We start from the raw sequence: 23,665 nt of genomic DNA on the forward strand, positions 1-23,665 counted from the left end.
GAAAGTCAACTGAGATCGGTCTCTCCCACCAGTACAGTCTGTTCCAGGCAGATAAGAAACAAGTGTTAGGAAAAGCCCAAAGCAGAACCAGTCTGAGCAGAAGTAGGAAAGAAACCTCAGAAGGAAATGCCAAAGAGAAATGGGAACCAAAGAGTCTCTCAAGCTGCTGGAGTTTGATTAATCAATATTAAAAAACAAAGCACAGAAGAGAAAACCCCAAACCTGGCTGTCATTGTTATGGATCCAACTTCCTTTAACTTTTTTCTCAATAGCCAAATTCAACAAAAGTCTTTCCTTATTTCCCACATTTTATTTACTATTTAATTTCTTTTTAGGAAGCCCTTCACTTTGCATAGCAAATCAGCCGTATTATTAACACTATGCTCATCAACAAAGTCCAAGTGTTCTAGAAAGTACATTAATGAAAGTCAGCAAAATCTGACAACGCCACAGAGATTTTTATTTTTCTGTAATTAGTCCTCTTAATTAAAATATTAATTCCATGGTGAGTAAGGCCAGGATCAGCATAATCTTCTAAAATATTATTGAATCAGTTTTGCTGAGAAGGAATCGTATTAATAATTTTTTACACTGGTGGAGTAACTGTTCAACCACAGGTGTACACCAGTTCAGCAGTAACATGATGTTCCATTTCTCAAAGCACCATTTGCATTAATAACATTCTTTCTCAGTAGCCTATTTACAACACAATATTGCTCTCTTCATTTAATTTACAAAAACCTTAATGAACAGCAAGGATTAGTTCTGCAGATCCCGTCTCATCATCTGTCTGCAGCAATACGATTCAGATTCCCTGAAGTCACCTGCTACCAGCTCCACACTCCATGCCTGGCCTAGCAGACCTCCCAACGAGCCTGAACTGGCAGCTTCTTGCCCCCTTCTCCCTTCCCCTCCCCATTTCCAGGATGTGGATGCTCCCACAGCTCCCACATTAGCAGCCCAGCTACAACAAAGATTCCATTAGAGCAATTTCTTTATCAAGAAAGAGGCATACAAAGATTTCCTGACATTTTTACTAGGGAGTCTTGCCTTCTATCAAGACCCAGTCAAATGCCTTATTTAAAAGGGCTTCTTATTCCAAGTCCAAAAGCTGTCCAGGTTGGAATGCATTCTTGGCGTCCTTTGGGTGCTTCTGAACCAATGCCAGAAGCAACACTCGCTGCTGGCACAGTGGCTGTGTGTAAACAGAGGAACTCCTCTGCTCCACATGTTTCTTCCATTAAGGAATGGTGGGGCTGCAAAAAGGCAGTGGTTGTGACCAATATCATGGCTTGGGCTCCTCCTTACTTACTCTCGTTTCCCATCTTCTTCAGAATTTTCCAGGATTGCTCCCCAGCTGTATGAAAGCCCTCAGCCCCAGCATTATAAAAAAAAACCAAGAAAAGCCAATCCCCCATTTGCAAACTTAAGAGAAACTCCAGCTCTGTTACTGTCTCTCTGTGGCTGCTGCCAGCCCTTCCACACATCCCACTTGTACTTTTCTCCTTGGGGCCTGCAGCCTTCCCAGGCATCGCTAAGATGCTTCAGTGGTCACAGTAGCAGCCACAACAAAGACGTTCAGCTTGACCACGAATACTGTATTGGCAGCAACACTCCTTTGCTCTCCAGAAGATCATCCACCTCACTGATCTCACAATTTCCACGTGCACTCAAAGACAAAAAATTACACAAATTGTTTTTTTGGAGGTTTTTTTTTTGTAAAGGCTTCAATTTTTGCTGCCCATCAGCACTGTCTCAGGATATTGCACAATGTTTTCTTTATTATAAAAAAGTCTGTATCAGGCAGGAAGAAAAAAATTTTCTCAGGAGGCTAATGTATACTATTGTCTGTAATTAGAGGTAAGTGGTTGCTTGTGTGGCCATCAGGAAGCGGAACCTGGTGAAAGAAAAACAAGGTGTTATTAATGGCTTGACCTGAAACAGAATTTTCACCCTCCCTCCTCAAAAGCACGCATTTCTTTATCCTTGTGCTTTTCCTGGATGCCTTTAACCTGGCTTCTCATAGAAATATTAAACAAATTTGGTTGCCTTTCCTCTCTCCCCACTCACATAACCTTGCCAGCTGGAAAACTTCAACCAAATTTGAGAAAAAGGCAGAGGTCTCAAAGGTATCAACAGGCTTAAATGGGAAAAATAAAAGTAATATAAAAACAAGTAGTTGCTAGAGAAGCAATTCTCTTATTGCCTAAAGAAGGGAAAGGTGAAGGCTCAGCTCTTTCATGGTGGTTGGCAGTAGCCTGCAGAGCAATAAGGAACAGCACTGAACCCCTGCAGCACACAGTGCCTCTTCTTCAGTGTGCAGGCCAAGCAAAAGGATATGTGAAACCAAAACCAGGACAGGGAGACCAACCAGGACTGGGAAACATGTAATTTTTGGAGCAATATGAAAATTAAAAAAATATAGTAAGGACAGAGCTGCATTAATTCAGTTTGTTAAAGAACTCTTACTTCCTTACACTTTAGGTTTTCCAACTATTTTTAAAAGCTGTTAAATCTCTGCCAATATGCATATCAAGGGGAAGGTTTATTGCAAATATCTTAAATTCTCCTGGGATCAAACCCCAGAGTTGTCTTTATCATTCATCATTAGCTGTACACTTAGAGAAATGCTTAGAGGAAGTTTTCCTTACCGATGTGGATCTGTAAGAGCCCAGTCTGAAACGGCAAAAAATAATTTCTGCTACAAATCTTCCAAAGCCATGTAAAATTCCTGCAACATCAAACAAGATTTAAATTGTCACTAGTAGTAAAAATATATTATTTATGGAAGCATTGCAACAAAGCTATGTACCTTACTTAGGACACAGTGAAGTAAACCCATACATAAAACACTGAGAAATTAACATGAAGAATGGATGCACGGCAGGGCAGGGGAGAATTCAAACATTCTGAAATGCATCAAGAAAGCAAAGCTTCCAAATAAATGTAATTCCCTCTGCCTGCTTTCATGGATGAAAACACATTGTGTGGGACAGAAATATCTACTTTGAAAAGCAGCTCTTAGTTTGAAGCCTCTTTACTGAGCTCTCTTCCTACGGGAGCCAAGGAAAGAAATAACTTGTAATCCAGATACCCTATTATGTCTTGACCAGTAAGTGAATTGTGCCTTTTCAACTTAATTTAATTTCTTTGATGAAGCAAATCCATCAGTACCTTGATAAGGAAAATCTTCTCAATTACTTCAGATGGAAGTTTTATCTCAACTTTTGTCACTGATTTAATTACTGGATCCCAACAACAGGAAATCAAACACAGAATATCAGTATGTGTGTGTACACACATATGCATAGGTATCTACATATCTATAGACCGATATAGCTTTGCTCTTCCAGAAGTAAATTAACTTTGCTATCATTAACAAAAAGGAAACAGCAGGCCATCAGAACACCAGAAATGCCATACTGAGACACCAAAACTGAGTAGCCTTCATGGCACATTTCAATGCACACAAATGAACACTTTTTCTTAAATCTCTTAAGAGGACTCCCTATAACTTATCCACAGCAAGCACCATGATTAAAAAAAAAAAGTGACAGAACTTAAGAAGAAAGGCACTGATTATCACCTGTAGTTGAAAAAATTCCACCAATAATGCCACAGAGCCTCACTAAGAACTGCCAGAAAGGCATGTGCTCTTCTGTCACCGTCACCATAAGTGAACTGATGTCGTATTTCATGAATATTCCTGAAACCCCATGGCTGCCAGCTGCATGGTTAATTACTCTTTCCTGAAAGAAAAGACAGAAACACTTGTTAGTCACACTCGTTATTAGTCACAAGAAAATCAGTGTTACAAGATGGGATGACAAAGAGTTATTTAATCAGAGTTAGGAATGAACAGAAGACTGGGGAGTATCAAGGCCACTTTGATCAGTACCTTCTAGAAGTCAAACATTATAAACTGAAAGTTTACTTTCCTGGTCACTGGTCTGTTGTGCTGCATATCAGTATTCACTATTATATTCTGTCAAGACTTGCTCACATGGTCCTTTAAACAGGATTTTTAAAACTGGATTGGTGTTGGTACCTATGAGGATAATGCCACAGTCTTGGCCTAGCCTGTAAACTCAGGGCAGTGCACTGGTGTAATACCTGCCACAGCTCTTCCTACTTTATTAGCCACTATGAATCACTTAACTCAGCATGAGACCTTAATAAGATTTATGTTGCTCAACAGCCTTAGCAATGGCAGAATCCTCAGAGGATTTATATAAATCATAGAATACCAGGTTGGAAGGAACACCTTCCAACCTGGTATTCAAGGAACACTTGGTCCAACCTTTATTGGCAAAAGCCTCTTTTCAAACTTTTTGTCTGTCACATCATATCAGACAACAGTCACACAGCAGGAAACACACCTCAATAAATAAATAAACACCCCAAACTCACTATGACTATGTGGCACCTCAGTCCTACTCTGAGAAATTTCTACTTTCTTTTCATTTGCCAAATTCTCAAACCAAAAGATACCAAAGAGGAGAGTATGGCTGCTATAAATACATACTTTTTAAAAACAGTTTCAGGACAGAACACACCTCAACACCGCTTTTTTCAAAAGTCTGCTGTCATTTTCTTGTTAGTGAAAGGTGTTGATAAATGCACTGCCAGGTAAGTCTGGTTAAAATATGTAAGGACAGCAGAAAAGAACATAACGGACTGAAGACAAATTCAGCCATGCCTAAGCAAGTAAGAACCAAAAAGACAAGATAAACAGGACTGAACAGAAAAGCAATACTTCTCCTTATATTTAACAGTTTGTGCTCAAAAACATGCAGAATATGGTACAAAATAAAAAGCAGAATACCACTTTGGTAAATGCAGGTTAAGCAACTTCTTCAGTTAGCTAACACTGTTAAAAACCATACTGCTACCACACCAAAATTAAAAGGATGCCAAAATACTGTATTAGTAATGATAACAGGTCCCAGACTTTGCAATGGTTAAATAAACCAGTGGGAAATGCTTTCCATATTTCAAAGCATGACAACTGTCAGCATTTGGAAATGGATGATCAGTCATATTAAAAAGGAAGAGAAGACTAAAAGTAGTTAAACAGAACCTTGCCACTAGCAAAGGACAAAACTCTACTTCCATTTGCTTTTCCTCTGTTATTTCCCTAAGCCTTACTGGTCTTTTGAGGTCAAATGGTAGAAAAAGAATATGAAGTTAAATAGAACACACAAAACTCTACCCTTAAAAGAAAAAGAATTCTTCTGCAAAGCCTTTTGATTTGCTTCCAGCTTCTACTGCTACTTCTAAAAATCTTGCTAAAATCTGCTAAAAATTACTAATCTTGTGTCAGATAGCTCAGTGAAGCCTTGCTAGAATTAAATCTTTTTAATATAAATAACTACAGTAACTCAATCATCAAGAATAGTAGAGAAGATTCAGCCCCCACCTCTCAAACTCTGTTTCCCCCTGTGCTCAACACTGGCAATTAAACCTCACTGCAAGTTTGAACCATGGCTACCTGACCACCTTTTTCCATGTCTGCATATGTGCCTGCTCTTTCAAAGTAAATGCACTAAGGTGCTCAGTGAATTGTTGTTCTTAGTAACCTTTCTCAGCTCATCTAATAGAAGTATTTGGTTCCCTAAGAGTAAACACAGTAAGCTTTGGAAGCAACAGGGTTGCCTACTGAGGCAGCAAGAGCAAACAAGTACATAATGGATACTTTTATCTCTATAATTACAGGATCTTCTCCAAAGAAACCTGTGGTTGTAGCAATCCCCACTAAAAATTGAAGAGCTAACTTAGACTGGACAGTTAATTGAAAAAACCACTTTTACACAGGAAAAGAGAAAAACTCAATACAAGATGAAAAAAAAAAGGAACCATAAGATAAGCTGTTGACTGCCATACAGAAGTCTAAGGAATGCCTTAGTTATTGCAGATTGAGCAGAGAAAACACAAAGTAGATTGATAAACCAGCAGGAGGTGGGTGTATACTGCATTATGAAATTCCTCTTCATTCTCTTCTTAGTCCAGCTTTCATGAGTTCTGCAGCAAACCTTTCCCTTCAGTGGCCTGCATGTCCGAAGTTGAGCATAAAGACATCACCTCTATCTACTTCCCCTACCTCAGTATTCTTCAGAAGCACAACATGGAATTGTGAGGAAATAAAAAATTCTCCCTTGGAGAACATCACAATCTGTAATACAGCTGCCATCCTACTAATACCCATATTTTCTTTCAACCCAAGGCTCTCTTCTCACCTCTCACTTTATCTGTAATTTTTAATTAAACTTTTCAGAAAGATTTTTTTTCCTTTGGTTTTTGAATAAAAGATGAAAACAGAGCTCAGTATCTGGAAATAAGACAAGTAGCCCGTACATGCAAGGCTTTTTTCCTATTCACAGCAGTCTTTAAATTAGTACTTTATGATATATACTATGCTGCAGTGACTACCCTTGTGATGGATTCAGAATTAAAAGCCTCTCAAAACACAGAACTCTCTAGTCTTGAGAGTAATTAAATTTGGTGGTTCAACAAAGGTTAAACAAGACAACTGAGACACTTACTGTGTAATCAGTTTTTCATACAAACTACCTGTTTCCAATTTCTTACACTCCACAACCAAGTTCAGGATATTCAAGCAAGCTGCATGTTTGTTTGCTTCCCACATGGATAAAAAGCTAAAGGTGAATTAAAGATTTGTAAAGCTACACACTAGGTTACAGACCTAAAATTTGGAGGATTTCACCACCACCACTATTAGCATCCAGTGAAGTGGAAATTACTGTCTATCATTAATTCTAATATCAGACTCCAGATCTATAGATGTGAAACATTAATAGGAGAAGTTTGCATTGGCACCAAGCACACACACATACGTATATATATATATTTCACCATCATTGCTGTATGATTTACAGATAAATCTAGTGTACTAGAATGTTCTACAAATAGTCTCTTGATGCTAGAGTACTTTTCAAAACTATGGTACTATTTTCACATTTGAACTTTTGTTATGAACAGTCACTTTTTAGATTTTTTCATCTCTTTACAGGCTTTTTTTTTATTCTACTTACCCTTTCTGTCACTGAAAATTGATGAGTTTCTGCTGAAATTTTGTATGTATGGAGTTTGGTTGGCACAACTGTGATAAAATATTGGAACATCTGATTGTCTAGAAGGAAAAAAAAAATCTTAAGACTGTTGAATCAGGAACAGAGTCAAAGGCCATCTGAGATATTCACAAATAAATCAAAGAAACAATAAATCAGCTATGCCATTTGCACTAGGAACATTCTTCAAAGAATGCCAGCACTGCCAAAACTATTTCAGCACCATCTCCACAAAGTTAGTTTCCTTGGAAAATACATATATCCCATTTATAGAAATTTACATTTTTCCCAAGTAATGAAAAGATTCACTAATGTCAGGCCACTCAAAGCTTCAAATGAAACACACAGGTAGTGTTTTCCAGGGCTCTAGACCAAATTTCACAGTCACATGTTTCATGATATATACAAATCTCAAAGTGGTTTGAATAGATTTTGACCACTGAATTTTATCTACAGCGCTGGAAGCCCTTCTAAACTGATTACAGATTTTCTCTCAATTACACTTCTAGAGCCATCAGCATGCTCATGCATTTGCTCTTTGTGCAATTCCCTAAGGGAACAAACACCAATAGACTGAAGCAATTTATTACAGCTACACGAAATCATTCTGGCTGTAAGAGCCAAGGAACCAACTGGCTTTGAGACAACAGCAGCTGTAGAAGGCTCTGGGGTTCACTATCACAGGGAATGCCAGTGGTGGGATGAGGCAGGTTACTACTCCTTTATTTGTATATGAGCAAACAAAGTGCTACACAAACCCATCCCGTTTCATCACAAAACACACTGCGGAAGGGACAAACCAAAGAAATGGAATCTAAGACTCTGGTGCTATTTTTTAAACCAAATCAGGCTTATTTTCCCCATCATGACAACAATCAGATCTATGATCCTTCACTGTAACATACTGCTGCAATTGGTCAGATATATTGTAACTTCAACATAACAATCCAGGAAAAAACTGCAAATTGCCTCCAAGGAAACAGCACAGAACAGCCATGTAGATATTAGAAAGAAATGCCCATTTAAAATGTCATGTAGGGTATTGCTCACTACCAAATTTAGCCTGACATGCTGCTTATCAATCACAACATTTATGAGAAATGGTAATACTTTAAATGTAACTATTGGGAAACTCAACAAAACAAGTTGTTTTGGTTTTTTTTTTTTTAACACACAACACTTACGATCTGATGCAATTTTTTCTGTTCCATCCAATGGATTAATAATTCCTGGAATAAGCTCTCCAAATGACAAATGATCTATTCTATGGGAGAAGTTATAGGCTGAAAGACAATATAGAGAAATAAAGCATTTTTAAACTATGAGATTCTGTACATAGAGAAAAAGATGCACCTATCTCTGACACTGAAATATTCTAATTAATGCATTTACCAAACACTATTGTACACATCATTGGATCTGTCCACACTTCAGAGAAAACTCAAATCCAAAATATTTAACAAAAAAGCTAAATTTTTCTAGAAAAGTTTCTAAACCAAATCATAACTATATTTGAATCAATGATGGAGCTAAACAGAGTTATAATTTTATAACAGAGAATTACTAGTTGGCCAAATATTTCTATTATTCTACAGTTCACGTTTTTGTAAGCAGTTGCATTAAAAAGATGAAAATTTAGTAAATTAAATATACAGAGGAAGTATAAGGCAGCTGCCAAGTCACTACACTGCTTATTTGGCAGGTACTTAGGATGTATAAAATTATTAAAGTTGTGTTAACATAAATTCATGGGTATTTGGAGGCTTAACCAACTGTAACTAGTTTAATCAAGTTAATTTTTCACAGTATGTCACCTTTGCTTCACATTAAGTAAGGCAGCAACACACATTTAATATCTAGACTCATAACCCAAAAATTAGGTTTCTAAGGAAAAAAGTTTAAAATTTTCAACCCTTTAAAAAGGTCTTTGAGGAAAGAGGTAGTTTGGACTGAAATACAGGAATTTCATATGCTATCTATGTTACACCAAAGTACATCTGAGATTCCAATGTTATCATTACTACAGAAGCAACCTAAAGATAATCCTGATTATGCTAAATGTATAAAAGCAAATTGTTAAGGAGACAGATCATTGCAAAGAATATTCTTCAGTTTTTTGGTTTTTTTTTGCAATGCAATTGCGCAGCTAGAACATCTTTAAAACAGCAACTAGGAGACAGCACTCTGAAATGAACCACATTGGTATGGAGATGACAGAAGGAACTTACACTCATGGCTTACAAGTGCTGCCAAGTGTGCATGGCCTCGAGGGTGTGGTATTGCCCTGAAGAAAGCAACAAATGTTTTATGAATCCAGAGAGAACTACGTAGAAAAATTACCTTTTCTCCTTTATTTCAAGAAATAGTTTATAAAATATGTACATATCCTCATATGTATAACATAACATATATATGCTTAAGTATATTTAGTATACATACATACATATATATATGTTTTAAAGACTGATATCTATTGTGTATATCTATATAAAACCTAAATATGACATTTTTATTACTGTCAAGTACAGACTGAACAGTAAGGTCAGGAATCTTGGACTCACAAAAACCTTCTTACACAAAACTAGTGTCTTGCATTTTTAGAAATATCAAGATCTCATCAAGTCACTACACTTTTGGAAGAGTCACCAAGTCCTACAATATTCAAATCTGCCAAACTGCTCAAGTGACTAACAAAAGTTTGACCATATTTATTCTATGAGTAAGCAAGTTAACTGCACACTCTGCATTTGCTCTCTGACAAAGCAACTTTCAAGAGTTTCCATCCTATAAAACACTGAAATTCATGATGACTACATTACATGCAACAATGCACTGCACAGTTTTGGAAATTTATGAAGAAAATTAACAGTGCAAGAATAGGTATTACATGGAAAAAATACCAAGCATGAGTACAGGAAGGTCAGTAAAACCCAGTCATTAATTGAAGCATAAAAGCACACAAACATATACACACATGCGCTATATAGAATGTAGAAGTCAAGGGATTTTTTTATTTTCAGGAATTGGACAGAACATACTTGCCCACAGTTATGTGAAAGTTCCCTGCCACTTTATTGACATAGAGATGACCATGAATTCTGCATGCATCTGGAGACTGTAAGGAATTATCTTCCCTGTTTAAATAAAAACAACATTGGAAGTACTTGAAAATATTCACTGTCCAGCAGAAATAACAGCAATACAGTTAGACCTCATTTTCCTAGGATAAAGACACATCACTATCATCCACCTGCCCTTATTGTATTCTTCTGGAATTATAGCAGAGATGGTGGGAGGGAAACTAGTAAAGGTCAGGCTGATTAAACCAATGAGCTTTCATACTTGTATTAGGAGGTCTGGCATACAAGGCTGGCTTATGGTACCTGAACAAACAGAGAACATTTGACCATAAGTATGTCTGCCCCAGGGACTTATATTTTTCACTTCCTTTTACCAAAAATGGCTCCTTGGGAAAATTTTAATGCTACAATGAACAGAAGCAAATACATTTTGGTCACACAAATAGCAAAATAGCAAGAATAACTTTATTCTTTACAAAAGCCTCCACTCCTCACACATCTTGTGATGTCCACAAAATCTATTTCCAATTCTGCTCTTTAGAGGGAGATGAAAACCAATGTTTTTTTAAACACATCTCAAGCATAAATACCATTTCAGATACTACACTAACAAGCAACACAGAAGGCACAGAAGGATTTAATTAATCCGAAGACATCAAGCAAATGAGAAAAAAATATTTTTTGAGCCATCTTCAGGCTTGCCTTAGGAAGGAGGAATATATTTGATTCTCAGAAGGGAGATTACAACACAAGAAATGTGTATGGCAGCTTTGGTGTTTGCTTTGTTTTATTCAGTTGGTTTTTTTTTTGGTTTTTTTTTGTTTTTTTTTTGTTTAGTGCTGTTTCTAAGTGGAGAGAATTTCAACTTTCATGTAGAAAGTGCTCTTCCCTTGGGGGGAAAAAATAAAATCACATAGCATTTAGATTCAGCAGACCAAACATTCTATGCACTAATCTCTTAACAATTCTGAGTAGCTGGAATTAAGTGAAAACAGCAAGCTCTCTCCACACAATCTTAACAGTGTTATCTTAGACATAGGAATTTACTAACAAAACGCATTTGTATTCAAAGGTTGATTATTTTAAAAATTATGAAGCATTATGACACAGGTAATAGCAGCACTGCTTTGAAAAGCTGTGGACAGAAAGGTAGTTTTAAAAAAAGACTCTTTGGTATTGCTTTGGCATTACTAACTCCCATTAAGGAGGAGGCATCAAACCACATGGAATAAACAGGTATGTGCATACATTTACTCATGTCTGTATATATATGTGTAAGCACACACAGAAATCCTGGAAACCTTCTCTGGTTTGGAAACCCCAGAGATTTTCATAAAACAACAACTCCTCAAAGCAAGTATCAAGTACACTATTTTAAAATTCATTAAAAAGCAGTGAGATCTTTTCTTACAAACTTGCCTTCTGGAATCATAACCACAATAAAATGTTACATCTAATTCACAGGGTTGGAGGAAAGGGGAATAATAGCACAAAATTCTAGTTTTTCTTACCGTCGTGGCAGTGCTGTAGAAGCACTTTTAAATGCACTTTTGAATATCACATCTTGAAGAGAGTGTTCTTCCTGCAGCCTACTCTGAATTAATTGCAGCATCCTAAAGATCAGAGACAAGTGTGAAAGCATGCAACAGTAAAACAAAATCTAGCTTCACAATTCATTATTGGCTTCAATTGCAGGTTGCAAATCAGGAACTTATCAAAGTTAATAACAGTAATTAAGCATTACAATAAACTTTGGGAATAATATTTTATACAGAACTTAAACCTCAGGTATTCACAGCAGTGTGTTACCAAAATACTAAAACTATCCAGACCCCCAAGTAAGCTTCAGTACTATTACAAGATTATCACTATAGCGGGCACACACAGCTCCAAGATATTAAAGTGATAAACATTGTGTCAATTAAGTTATAGGAAATAATTAATTTGTTTTGCAAGAATGTGCCAATCTGTTACAACAGCTCAGCTTTGACATTTAGATACTAATTTTACACATTTGATTCTGTGATTTTAACTTGTGCTATTCATTTGGAAACAGAAGCTGAGTGAGTCCATACATCTTGGGTTGCAACAGCATGACCCCAGTGAACAGTTAAATCCAAACCAAATTTTTTTTCCATAACAGAGATCTTAAATAGTGAGGAAAGCAAAGTAACATAGTATTTTTTACACGTTTGCATTCTTAAATTACAAGCAGGAGCTATTAGACTCAAAACATAGTTGTGTCATGTACCTCTGGCATACTTCAAAGTCACTTCCAGTACAAATAATACAAACTGTAAACGTGCCTCTCAGTGCTTTACCTTTGCAATTCTTTTTGTTGTGGGGTGAGCTCAAATGGTACCTGAAACAAAAATAACACATCTAATAAAACACAGAATGCATCCCCTCCATGAAACCCAGAAGAGAACTGGGGTGTGGGTATAGAGCTATAATCAACTTCACACTTGGTACCACAGAGTAGTTTATGAAAGGACTTTGCAGTCTAAATAATACATTTTGTGCTCAAGTATAAACATTTCTGTCCCTTCCCACCCAGAATTGCAAAGGAGCAATCTTTGAAAGACAAGGGTCTAGGCGTAGATTACATATTTCTAAGTTCATCCCACATGAAGCACTAAAGACAAGCTACCAGACCTGCTAGGCTTCATCAGCATTACAGGATCACTAGTAACATCTGTTCATCAAGTTCAAACCTAAATATTGGTTAACACAAACATACTCAGTAAATTCAATTACAATTAATGCTCAAATGCACCCAGATGCTGTCGCCAAAAGAGATCAGCTACAGAATGTTCCTCTCAGAGGTTGGTGGAGGAAAAAACCACAAGCAAGCAAACCAGCCCAGGAGTGCTTTGCATGAAGAGGAATTCAATTTTTAAACAAAAAGGTCAGAAGCAACTTACTGGTTCATAGATTAACCCATCTGCAGAAGCAACCATTGTTTCTGCTAAATCCAGAACATCAGCCCCCACATCTATTTTAAACAGGGAGAAATACTAAGTCACACAGACGATCAAGGACAAGAAAAAAATTCCAGTTGAAATGAAGTTTCACAGTGTTAAACTTCAGTATATGTTACTGTTCTTTCAACCTATTTCACCTTCAGCTGAAGGACATTGACCACAAATTCTTCAGATTTGCAGTATTTTCTCGCTGATTTAACACCTACAGAGAAGTTGTATGAACCACATATACAAGCTTTCTAGGATCTGCTATGCATAAATATTTTCTCCTGTTTTACAAGCACTGAACAGAGACCAAGACTAGTCAAATCAGAGGATAAAAGTTTGGTTATTTGTAAAAAACAAGAAAAAAAAACACTGATGTACAATTAATGTTAATTACACTTAACACTAATTACAATTAATGCAAGGTTTAAGCTAGGCAACAAAAGTGCATCCTGAAAATTTGCTTGCATTCCTGGTAGAAGTAGTATTCTCTCTACTCTCAGTCCAGGACAAGCCATACTGAACACAATAAAAGTTCATTACCTAAACGATGTCAAAATAATATTAAGTATTGCCTTCAATAAGGAAGGCATCCCTCTTATGTTCACAAGGAGGATGAAATTACATGATGGTTTCAGCACTGTTAAACAGCAGACCAGCTTAATATATCCCAAGTTCATAAATAAATAGAAACTGTTATAAATTCCTGCTGCTGAATTGTGTCTCACAATGAGCTTTTAGAATATTTCAGCAAATGAGAAACTGAACAACAGATGCTCCTGCTGACAGACAAAGCAAGGTTCTGCAAGATGAGAATGAGATGACACAGATATTCTTCTTTACATTTCTTGCTAATTCCTTCAGTGAGTTATATGTCATCAAGATCACTACATGCCATTAAGATCACTCGTAAAATATTCTGAACAATATCCAACTATATTGTGAGCAAGTGTGCTCTCTGAAGAGGCTTTAAAATGTTTAAAGACCTTCATTGATGGAATACTTACACTGACACCTCATGGCAACTGTAATATCAATATTGATCCTTAATTTACTGGAAAGAAAAAAAAGGCAAAAATCCATTAAGGAACACTGAGTACAAGTATCAAGAAAAAAGTTTAGACTACTTGCAGAAATACAGTCAAGTATCAAAATGTATACTAACAAATATAAAGCTATTTAAAATTTGGGTGAAGCAACATGGATTTTAGAGCATGTTAAAGCACTTGTAACTTAAGAGATAACATCCATCACACCAGAAGTCTGATTGTGTGGCATTCTCCAATATTTTGGGAATTTCCTATTGGTTTTCATGGTAGTTTCATTTACAAAAGTAATTTGAACTATAAGGAATAACCCCCTCACTATAGTCACAGGGTTCTATTCTCAGGGAGCTTCCTCTGGGATTTGGCTGACCTCAAGCCAATCACATAAGGAAGGGATTCAACACTGGCTCAACTTGGGTCAGACAGGGTCAGTAGAGAGGAGAAAAGCAGTTAAAATTATACCAGTCTCCATTGGTTCAAACTGTGAAGAGCCACAAGCTGAGTGATTAGCCCACAATCAAACTGGGGAATCTGTAGTAGGACAGTCCAAATCCCATAACAGTCTCTTAACTAACAGACTATCCTTCCCGTGTGATAGCTTCACTTGGGATATAATCCATTTTAGTAAATATCTAAATGTGAAATCCCAACTGTCTGAATGGATCTACTATAATCTGATTTTTTTATGTATCTCCTTTAAATTTTTTCCGGTTTTATTTTTCATTACAGAAACCTTCTTTATTTCTGATGTACAAGACATCCAATTATCTTTAGCTTGTTACCACAGCAACTACCCAAATGGCTCTTAAAGTTATTTCAGTTCAGTTTCAGTGAGTTCAGTTTGTGAGTGCCAGTGTCAAGCCATGACACAAACACATAACATTTAAAGGTGTTCAGGGCACGAAATCTGCATTAAGCTCACAGGGACACTCATGGGTGCCTGACCAGCTCGGGAAGAAAGGCAAACAAGTCCTGACAGGCACATGAAACCATGAGCAAACACATCCCCTGGGGGGCTGTATCTGGAGACAAAATTAGTAGCAACCTCTAGATAATGCAGTCAAAGTTCTGAGCGCTTCAGGCTCACCCCCAGCAGCACAAAGTATAATGGCAACATAGGAAACACATCAACTGGAGAAAGCCCCGAGCCAAAGTGGGCAGGTTTATTCACCTGATGCAGAGTTACATCTTACCAATGTTCTCCGAGTTGTTACTAAGTAATTCCTAAGGGAGTTCTTCAACAATAAACTTACACTATTTTGACTTCTTCATTGCAGAAATCTCAATTTATCTTATTCATAGATTACATAGAAAAAAAAGCCCCAATACAATCGACAGATTAAAAATCAAATCCCTGTAGTATTTAATTTGCAATTTCAATTATAAATTGCTTTCAAGTCACATGAACATTTTAAATCTATTCCCTCCTGAAATGCAGGCAATTAACATTTTAAGAAGAATTATAACAAATAATGTTACCTAGTAAAATCCTTATCTACTTCATATTCATATTTCATCCATGTGTCCCGGTACACCATGAACTCCATTATAGTCAGGAAAGCTATCGTTGTAAATGCTATCAAAGAAACTGGTCAGAGGAAAAAAAAAATAGAAATTCAGACTGTGAGAAATATTTTTCAGAAACATAAGCAGAACAAAATTCTAATAATTCCAGAAGTTGAACATTACCAGTACAACACTGGTATCTTTGATTTAAAAACCCAAACTGCTCTTAGAGTTGTTTTTATACTCATAGTACTTGTTTTCAGACAGAAGTGGGCAGAAAGTACTTTGCATCAAGAAAGTACAGTCAAATACAGGAATGATTAGAAGGTTGTGAAATCCCTGTATGGAAAATCTAAGAACAGGCTAGATTTTTCTCTACATATAAAGCACACATACATCACTGTCAGGGATGGTCTAGGAAGACTCAATACTAACTTCCAACATGAAAGAAGAAGGTAATGCACCTTGAAGTCCCTTCAAGCCTCCACTTGTCTGCAAGTTAATTTTTGTAACTGTTTTTTAATATCAAGTTTTAGACTCAATAAGCTAGCAGAAAACAGAAATAAGATGCATTAAATTACTTGTGTGTTGCTGCACAGTCATGACTCCCACCCCGATATTTCAAACAAGTCTCCCTCTGGCAAAAAGCAACAGGCAGCTATCCATTCTACGAATAAGTGAAGAACTTGCAATTATTTTTAGGATGAAAACTAATTGGTGTATTTTAGTGGTACATGTGCTTCACTTATCTCCAAGGCAGCCTACTCATCACACTTGCAAAGTTGCACAATGAAAGGGGAAGATCACCCTGCTGCACAGTCAGAAACACAGTAACAAATGCACAGAAGCACCCCTTTTATTAAATCATGGCTTTTATAAGCTTGAAAACACTTCAATTATGGAGCATAGTGGCAATTTGTACAGCTTATTGGCACTGTAGGTTTTTTCATTTACGTTCTGTGGAATATCTCTGTGGAATCCGTGAAGGGCAACCTGAGAAAAAACAAGCTCCTTGTTGATAGGCTTCAACTCACTACAGGGTGGTCCACAAGCCAGGGGTGGGAGCAGAGAATGAAGGCACTGTCCTTGGGGATCAGACAAGAAGCTATTGACTGTTGCATGGATTAGCAATATTTCCAGTTCTAGCTTTCAGCTGACACTATGCAACAATAGTGTCAACTGAAAACAATAGGATTTCACGCATATGAAATCCTTTATGTCAACTGCACTGATCAGTTAATTATTCTGCTCCTCAGTTTCCTTCTGGAACTAGTAGGCCAGACTCACCCTGGCTAGGCAACAACAGGACAGCTGGAGCCATATCAGCTATCCAGAGCCACCAAATCACAGTAAGAGCCACAGCTGCTTTCTGGATAATTCTGAGCAAACATATGTGTGGCTCTGAACAGGAAAATAAAGTCTTGTGGAATTTTCTTTCCTGAGGGGTCTCCCAGCCCCAGAGCTGAAATCTCAGCCTGTTTTAGAGACCAGTACTTCTTCTGCAATGGGTTTGAAGGCTGTGAAAGTCTGAGAATAGACTCCTGGCATGTTTTAGATCCCTATCACATCAGAAAATAAGCCTGACAATTTAATCCTGAATGAAACAGGAATCCTATATTCAGATTTCACAATGGCACAGAAAAAGACAATCCTATATTGCCATTTATAAGGTTACTGGGAAAAAACCAAAGAATGTTAAAGTAACTTCTGGTGTTGAGAAATCCTTAAGGCATCATTCACCAAAGCAAAAGTCTCATGAAGGATGGTGCTATACTGCAAAAAAGGATTCTTTAAGCATTTGGTGGTTTTATGCAAATTACAACATAGAAACAATACACTTGTTTCCTCAGGAACTGAAACAAACATTACTTAGACACTTCTTCGAGATTTTTTTATATACAAGAATCCTTTAATTAACAGAGTACGTGAGAAAACAGCAAAGTAATATAGAACCTTCTGATATTTACTTCTACACTATAACTGGCACAACAACTTCAAAGGCTTATCTGTAGATTGCAATTGCTTCCTCAACTTTTTATTCAACTGAGCTTCAGGCATAAGCACACATGAGAGATTTTTGTTCTCCACTTCTAAATGCTAGCAGCTTCCTATCTGCAAATAATTCCAATGAAGTCACTATTTTTAAATCAGGCTACCTCTAACTCAACTCAATTTAAAGACACAATTTTATGATCAGGTACATAAAGAATGGTCTTTTTTACAGCTCCAGCTTTTTCAGAGAAGTGACTAATAGGGACAGTACAAGCATATATTCTGGATAAAAGTGTTTAGCTCTTCAAAGGGCTTTCCTTACTCTTAAAATCTAGTACACCTTCAAGAGAAAAGCTTTAGAAAACTGTTCTTCATCCTGATGCTCAACATATCTGTCTCTGGAGAATATTTTTCTACTTTTGCAAAAGCATAATGTTGATTCCCACCATCATGCTCACTCAGTCTCACCCAGAAACCTGACACCATTTGTTGCTGAGACAACAAATGAGAAAGCTTTATTACAGCCTTGGCACAGTGCACTTCTAGTTGCAACTGGTTAGAAGTTTTTATTTCTAACTTTTACATGTTCAGTCTCACCAACTTTATACAAAAATCTCCCTTCAGATGAGTGATGGATGCATCTGTTTCCATAAGCTACTATGTCTTTACTTGAAGGAGATGAGCTCAGTCAGACTACCAAAGAATTCAAGAAACCAATTTTGGCTGGTTTCAAGTGAACACAGATGCCTGTCTTCCTCATGCTGAAGTTTCTATCACTATCAGCATCTCGACAAGGCCTACCTGTGCCTCCGCTCGCTGAAGTCTCCACATAGCTTTCAGGAACCTTTGGGAAGGCATCCAATTCTTTCATCAAATTCAAGGTCTTCTTCCGATTCAGTCGCCTCATCTTCAGCACACTCCTCCACCTCCTCCTTCATATATTTCCTCTAAAGTGAGAATAAATTGTGATTAAAAGACACAAGCAATACTGCTCAAATTGACTGGCTTTAACATAAAGCAATAATAAGACTATTCAAACCCCAGAAATAAATTTTCAAGAAACACATGCTAGACAACTGGATGGTCACAGAAGTCACTCACTTAGGAGAAAATATCTAATAGGCTGCAAAAACTTCAGAGGAATTCAGACTACTCTGGGATCCTACATTCAGCCAGTGTGGGCACAAACTATATCTTAAAGGAAAAAAATGGTACATTTTGCATTTTTACAGGTGTAGAATATTATGATCATAAAATGACTGTTCTTTTCTTCTATAAAAATACTTCCCAAAGCAAGTCATGGATCAAATCCTAACTCCATCCTTCAGAATCATTTCTGTACATGACATGATCTCTGCTTGGAGTCATGTGAAGCAGCAGGATGCTGAGAAAAGCAGCTTGCCCTGGAAATACTGTCTAAAACCATTTCCAAATCATGCAAATATGTCCTGCCAATACACTGCAAGTTTTAACAAGTTGACACTGCTGTTTTTCTTCTGGGGAACTGCTGAACTTCACCCTGAATTTCTGAAGCTATGAAAGCCATCATGCACATACTGTATTCTGAGAATGTGACATCTTATTGTTCCTTATTTAAACACTAAGGTGGGCAAGCTAACCTACACTGCCAACACATGAGACAACTCTCATCATCATCTTGTACAAAAATCTGTGAACTCATCTACCCTGTTTCAAGAGAACATCAAGTCTCTGGCATGTCCTAGTGAAATTACTTAAGATCTACTCCCTGCTCTGCCCCTTCCTGGTGCTGAGCAGGCTTTGTACCATGTAAAAACAAAGCAATAGGCTCTATGAGAAATGAAAGTTCACACTTTCATCTATGAAAGATCACACATCATCTATGCCTGCAACTTTCTCATTACACAAACTGACTTCAGACACAGACTCTGTACTTGGTCAGGGTGCAGAGATCAACAAAATGGTACCGTGTGTTTTGCGCAGGATTCAAAGAAACCCCAGTTAGAGTGGGCAGAGAAAATAAGTGCTGGAACAGGCTTTTGGTTATACAACATTAAAAAAATAATCAGGAAGCACAGATATGGCAAAGCAGCTGCTTGGACACAACTGAAGTCATAACATTAGTTAGCACAGAAGCAACAGCAGTGGGGCTTGCCTGTTATCCTTACACATACAGCAATGAAGCCAACATAGTACCCCTTCCATTTTCCAAGTATCTTCCCTGCTACTGCATGTGTAAGAGCACACTGTAAAGAGGCACAAGACAAACACAGGGAATTTGAGAGCACTTTACTAAAATACTTTCTAAATCACCTTGTATCGGTAAGTACGCGGATTTTTTTTGTAATCCGGCTAGAAATATGCAATCTGTTCATTGGTTTCTTTAATCCCACACAGACTCACTTTCAGCTACAAACCCAGATGGAGACCTGATCCCTTCCCCATCTCCACACATGTACTACAAACACAAAAAAATATGAAGTCCATTGCAATGAAAGTGAGGTATTATGACTCCAAGAGCCAATTGCGTTAAGAAACCTTATTAGTATTATTATTCACTATAAATAAGGGACAAAGCACAGCACAAATGCCACTCAAGACCAGAGGCCCGCTCGAAGCCACGGCAACTCCAACCAGCCGAGGGGCTCAGGCAGTTTTCCCTTCGGCAGAGAACTTGGCAGCGCAGCCGCCACCGGCGCGTCCCAACACCCGCTCCACGGGCGCGGAGCGGACCCACACCGAGCCCCTGCCGGGGGCTGGGCAGGGCACGAGGGAGGCCCGCGGCCGCCGGCTCGGAGCCGCACACCTGTGCGGGCCGCGGGCGCTCCCCGCCGCCGCCACGCACGGGCAGCCGCGGGACGGGACAGGCCGCGCCCCCGCCCTGCCCTACCTCTCGCTTCTGCCGCCGCTGCCCAGCGCCGCGGGCGAGGCCGGACGGGGAAGACGAGCCGCGACGCGCTGCCCGACGCCCGCCCCGCTGAGCATGGCACCGCCGGCCGGGCGGGCTCGCTCCGCCGCCGATGCCCGGCGGGAGCCGCGGGCCGACGGGAGCGGCGGAGCGCCCCGCCCGCCCCTGCGCGCATGCTCGCGGCCCCCCGGGCATGCGCCGGCGCCGCGGCCCGGGACGGGCGGGAGCGGGCGCGGAGCGACCGGCAGCGGGCGCGGGCGGAGCCCCGGGGCCGCTCGCAGGGCTCCCTGCACATCCGGGAGCTCCCTGCCTCCTCGTGGGCTCCCGGGCATGGCAGTGCCACCCCGACGTGCTGCTCCGGAGAATCTGTGGCCGTGCGAGGTATTGAGCGATCTTTTAAAGCCATGGATGTCAAGTGCCCTCCAAACTGATTAAGGGGTGTCACGCGGCTTGCAGTGTTAATAGTGGTTTGGCCGCTATGGGTATAGAAGCAGGCAGCGTTTGGAAAGAGGCAGCATCTTGGAATAACTGTGAAGGAAAGGGCTTTAAGACAGTGGCCTATAACAGTGGAGAAGGAAATATTTTAAGCTCATAAGCCAGTCTTAATTTTTTCATTTCAAAACGGCTCACGTATACCCAAAATCTCAGTCCTTTTCCCTGTGCTAGTGGAATTAACTAACAGGCACTGCCTCTCCACAAGCTTTATGCCTTAGTAACTGCAACATTAGTTTATCTCCAGATTTTTCCCTACAATTCTAAGTCTCATTATGCTACTGCTGCTCTGCCCACAACTAAGTGACCCAGCCAAAAAGGGTGCTCTCCCAATATCTTCCATGGAGTAATAGGATCCTAGATTATATCAAAATGATTTTTTAAAATTGCTCAATATAAGGTTTTAAAAGAAAAAGAAATTATACCAGACATTTTTCTTCATACATCTGAAAAAAAAAAAAAAAACAACAAAACCCACAGCTTGAAGATGCCAGTGTTTTTGATACTGAGGCAAGCAAATAAAACCCACACCCTAGAAACAGGTACAGATAGTAGTGAATTTTGCAGCATTGATTCAGATTTGCTCATTTTAATGGTTTAGAGGAAAAAGTAGATCAATAACAAAAGAGTTTCAATGGCATGCCAAAGTATACACAATTTGAATTAAACAACTCTTTGGGTATCTACAGCATTTCAGAATAAAAGGAGCCTGAAATAAAATAGGACTACGAACGGATTCAGACCATTTTTTGCTTTTTAGGCATGCAGGAAGGAAGGAAATAAACATGCAGCAACATGCCAGTGTTCTCACTGAATTGTGATCAGTCTGTTTCCATCATTTTGGGAACTATAATAAGAACTGCATCAGTCAAAAAGAAAAAAAGAGGGAGGAAGTATGATATTACAAGAGATAAATAACCAGGCTAAAAATATGTTTATTGTACATTTGTTCCCTCATCTCAGAAAGAGCAAGCAGCTTTAGGCACATAAAGCTCTTACTTTGACATGGCTAGGTCCTAGGGTATAATTCAGCAGCCAGGGATTTTTCTGGCTAAACCCTATTTTCCCTTGAAATCCTCTCAACACTGAGGCTTGGAAGGAGAAACTGATAGATCTGGTTATTAGCTGTGCAGCAGAGATGCCCAACAGATGTTTTCACACGCAAACAATCTCATCTGCTCATGGACAAACATGAGCTCAGCCTTAGTGCTCATCACCCAGAGACACCTCTTACAGAGAAGTGGCACAGGACAAAACTGCTTGCAGCTTTGCACCACTATAGTCTTACTCGTAACTATAGATGTCTCCATGAGATTTTATGAGAGAAAGCACGGGGAAAAAAAAATCAGATGTTAGGAAAATCAGAGAAACATTATGTAGTGATAACACTGTCTGTTACACTATGTATTTGACTGCACTGTGCTAAAGAGACACAACAGTAATTGCACTGCACCCTTTAAGTACCAGACTCCTCCAATTCAAACTGTGCTCCTTTCCTTACTCGTGTTTTCTGCTCTCCTGATCACACCTAAGTCGTGGCAGCCTATAAGTATCTGCCAAATAACCTCAGGGAGTCTCATGAGGAGGAAGAAATCCAGCTGCCAAGAACAAACCATGCAGGTAAGCCAACAGGCTGCCCTTCAGATGCTGCTTTACACATTTGTTTCAGTAAAGTATTTAACAAGATCCCAAAGCACCCCCAGATTTAAATGCAGCCACCAATACAGAAATACAACTGTCTTCCCAAAAAACCCAGCACTTCATAACACTGGTGATATATTAAATCCCTTAATGTGTGCAAAGTGAGGAAACCACATCCGTATGCTTTAGCAAACCACAAATTATGTAGGACAGAAAAAAAGTTCCCAGGAGTATGGGGTATGAAGAATGTTGTTATCAAAGATAATAACAAAGAGGACCGTAGTAGACCAAACAATTGAAGCAGATGTAAACATGCACAGATACCGCCCACCTTCGCTTCAACACACTTCAGCATTATTTAAAAAGCTGGAAGCAGTGTGCAGATGCACAAACTAAAATAAAAACCTGAATAAAGCACGTCGAGACTAAACACAAGCCCCCATCGTTTACTGCTGCTACAGTCGCCAGCGCAGGTGGCTCATGATAGCTGAAAAAGCATTTTGCTAGAGCGAAAGGGCGAGGGAGGCTGGATAGCAGGAGTGGGATCGGCCTGCAGGGGCTGAGGCGAGGCAGGGATGCAGAGAAGAGAGCAGCCGCTTTACCGCAACGTGGAGGCATCGAGGTGGCATTTGGGAAGGAGAAGGAGGGGCAGAGGAAACAGGTGCAAAAGAGCGAATACGGAGATGAGCGGTGGGAGTGGCTGGCATGGGGGTGGAGGAGAAGAAAGTCCTGGCGGTTGAGAGGCGAGGGCTGGGAAGATTTAAAGGATATGGCAGCAGGGAGGGGCAGCCTGGGCACGACGAGGGCGGACAGCGGCAGCCGCAGCGCCGTGAGGGGCGCCGTGAGGGGCGCGGGCCCGGCGCCTTGGAGCGGGGTGGGGCGGCAGCGCCCGCGGCCAGTGAGGAGGATCCACGCTGCAGGACGCGGGAGGAGGCGGCTACGAGCTCCGCCCGCCCGGAGCGGC

At 39.3% G+C, this 23,665-nt stretch overlaps 1 protein-coding gene across 2 annotated transcripts; it reads right to left on the bottom strand.

Annotated features, from left to right (window-relative positions):
- Positions 1 to 437: 437 nt before the first annotated feature.
- ERGIC2 (ERGIC and golgi 2) lies at positions 438 to 23,457 on the bottom strand. Of its 2 annotated transcripts, none has more exons than XM_021539118.4 (14): positions 23,304 to 23,457; positions 18,483 to 18,628; positions 15,663 to 15,771; positions 14,145 to 14,191; positions 13,093 to 13,163; positions 12,490 to 12,530; positions 11,680 to 11,781; positions 10,127 to 10,222; positions 9,317 to 9,372; positions 8,273 to 8,371; positions 7,053 to 7,150; positions 3,587 to 3,749; positions 2,652 to 2,731; positions 438 to 1,897 (listed from the first exon to the last, which is right to left on the bottom strand). In XM_021539118.4, the coding sequence occupies exons 2-14, from the start codon at positions 18,586 to 18,588 to the stop codon at positions 1,832 to 1,834; spliced, it is 1,134 nt and encodes a 377-aa protein (XP_021394793.1). In that variant the 5' UTR covers positions 18,589 to 18,628; positions 23,304 to 23,457; the 3' UTR covers positions 438 to 1,831. The 2 variants fall into 2 exon arrangements, with proteins under 2 accessions (XP_021394793.1, XP_021394792.1); XM_021539117.4 differs by lacking the exon at positions 23,304 to 23,457 and adding an exon at positions 20,551 to 20,735.
- Positions 23,458 to 23,665: the final 208 nt, after the last annotated feature.

Source organism: Lonchura striata, chromosome 1A (genome assembly GCF_050655825.1).
Source record: "Lonchura striata isolate lonStrDom1 chromosome 1A, ASM5065582v1, whole genome shotgun sequence".
Taxonomy (NCBI): Eukaryota; Metazoa; Chordata; class Aves; order Passeriformes; family Estrildidae; genus Lonchura; species Lonchura striata.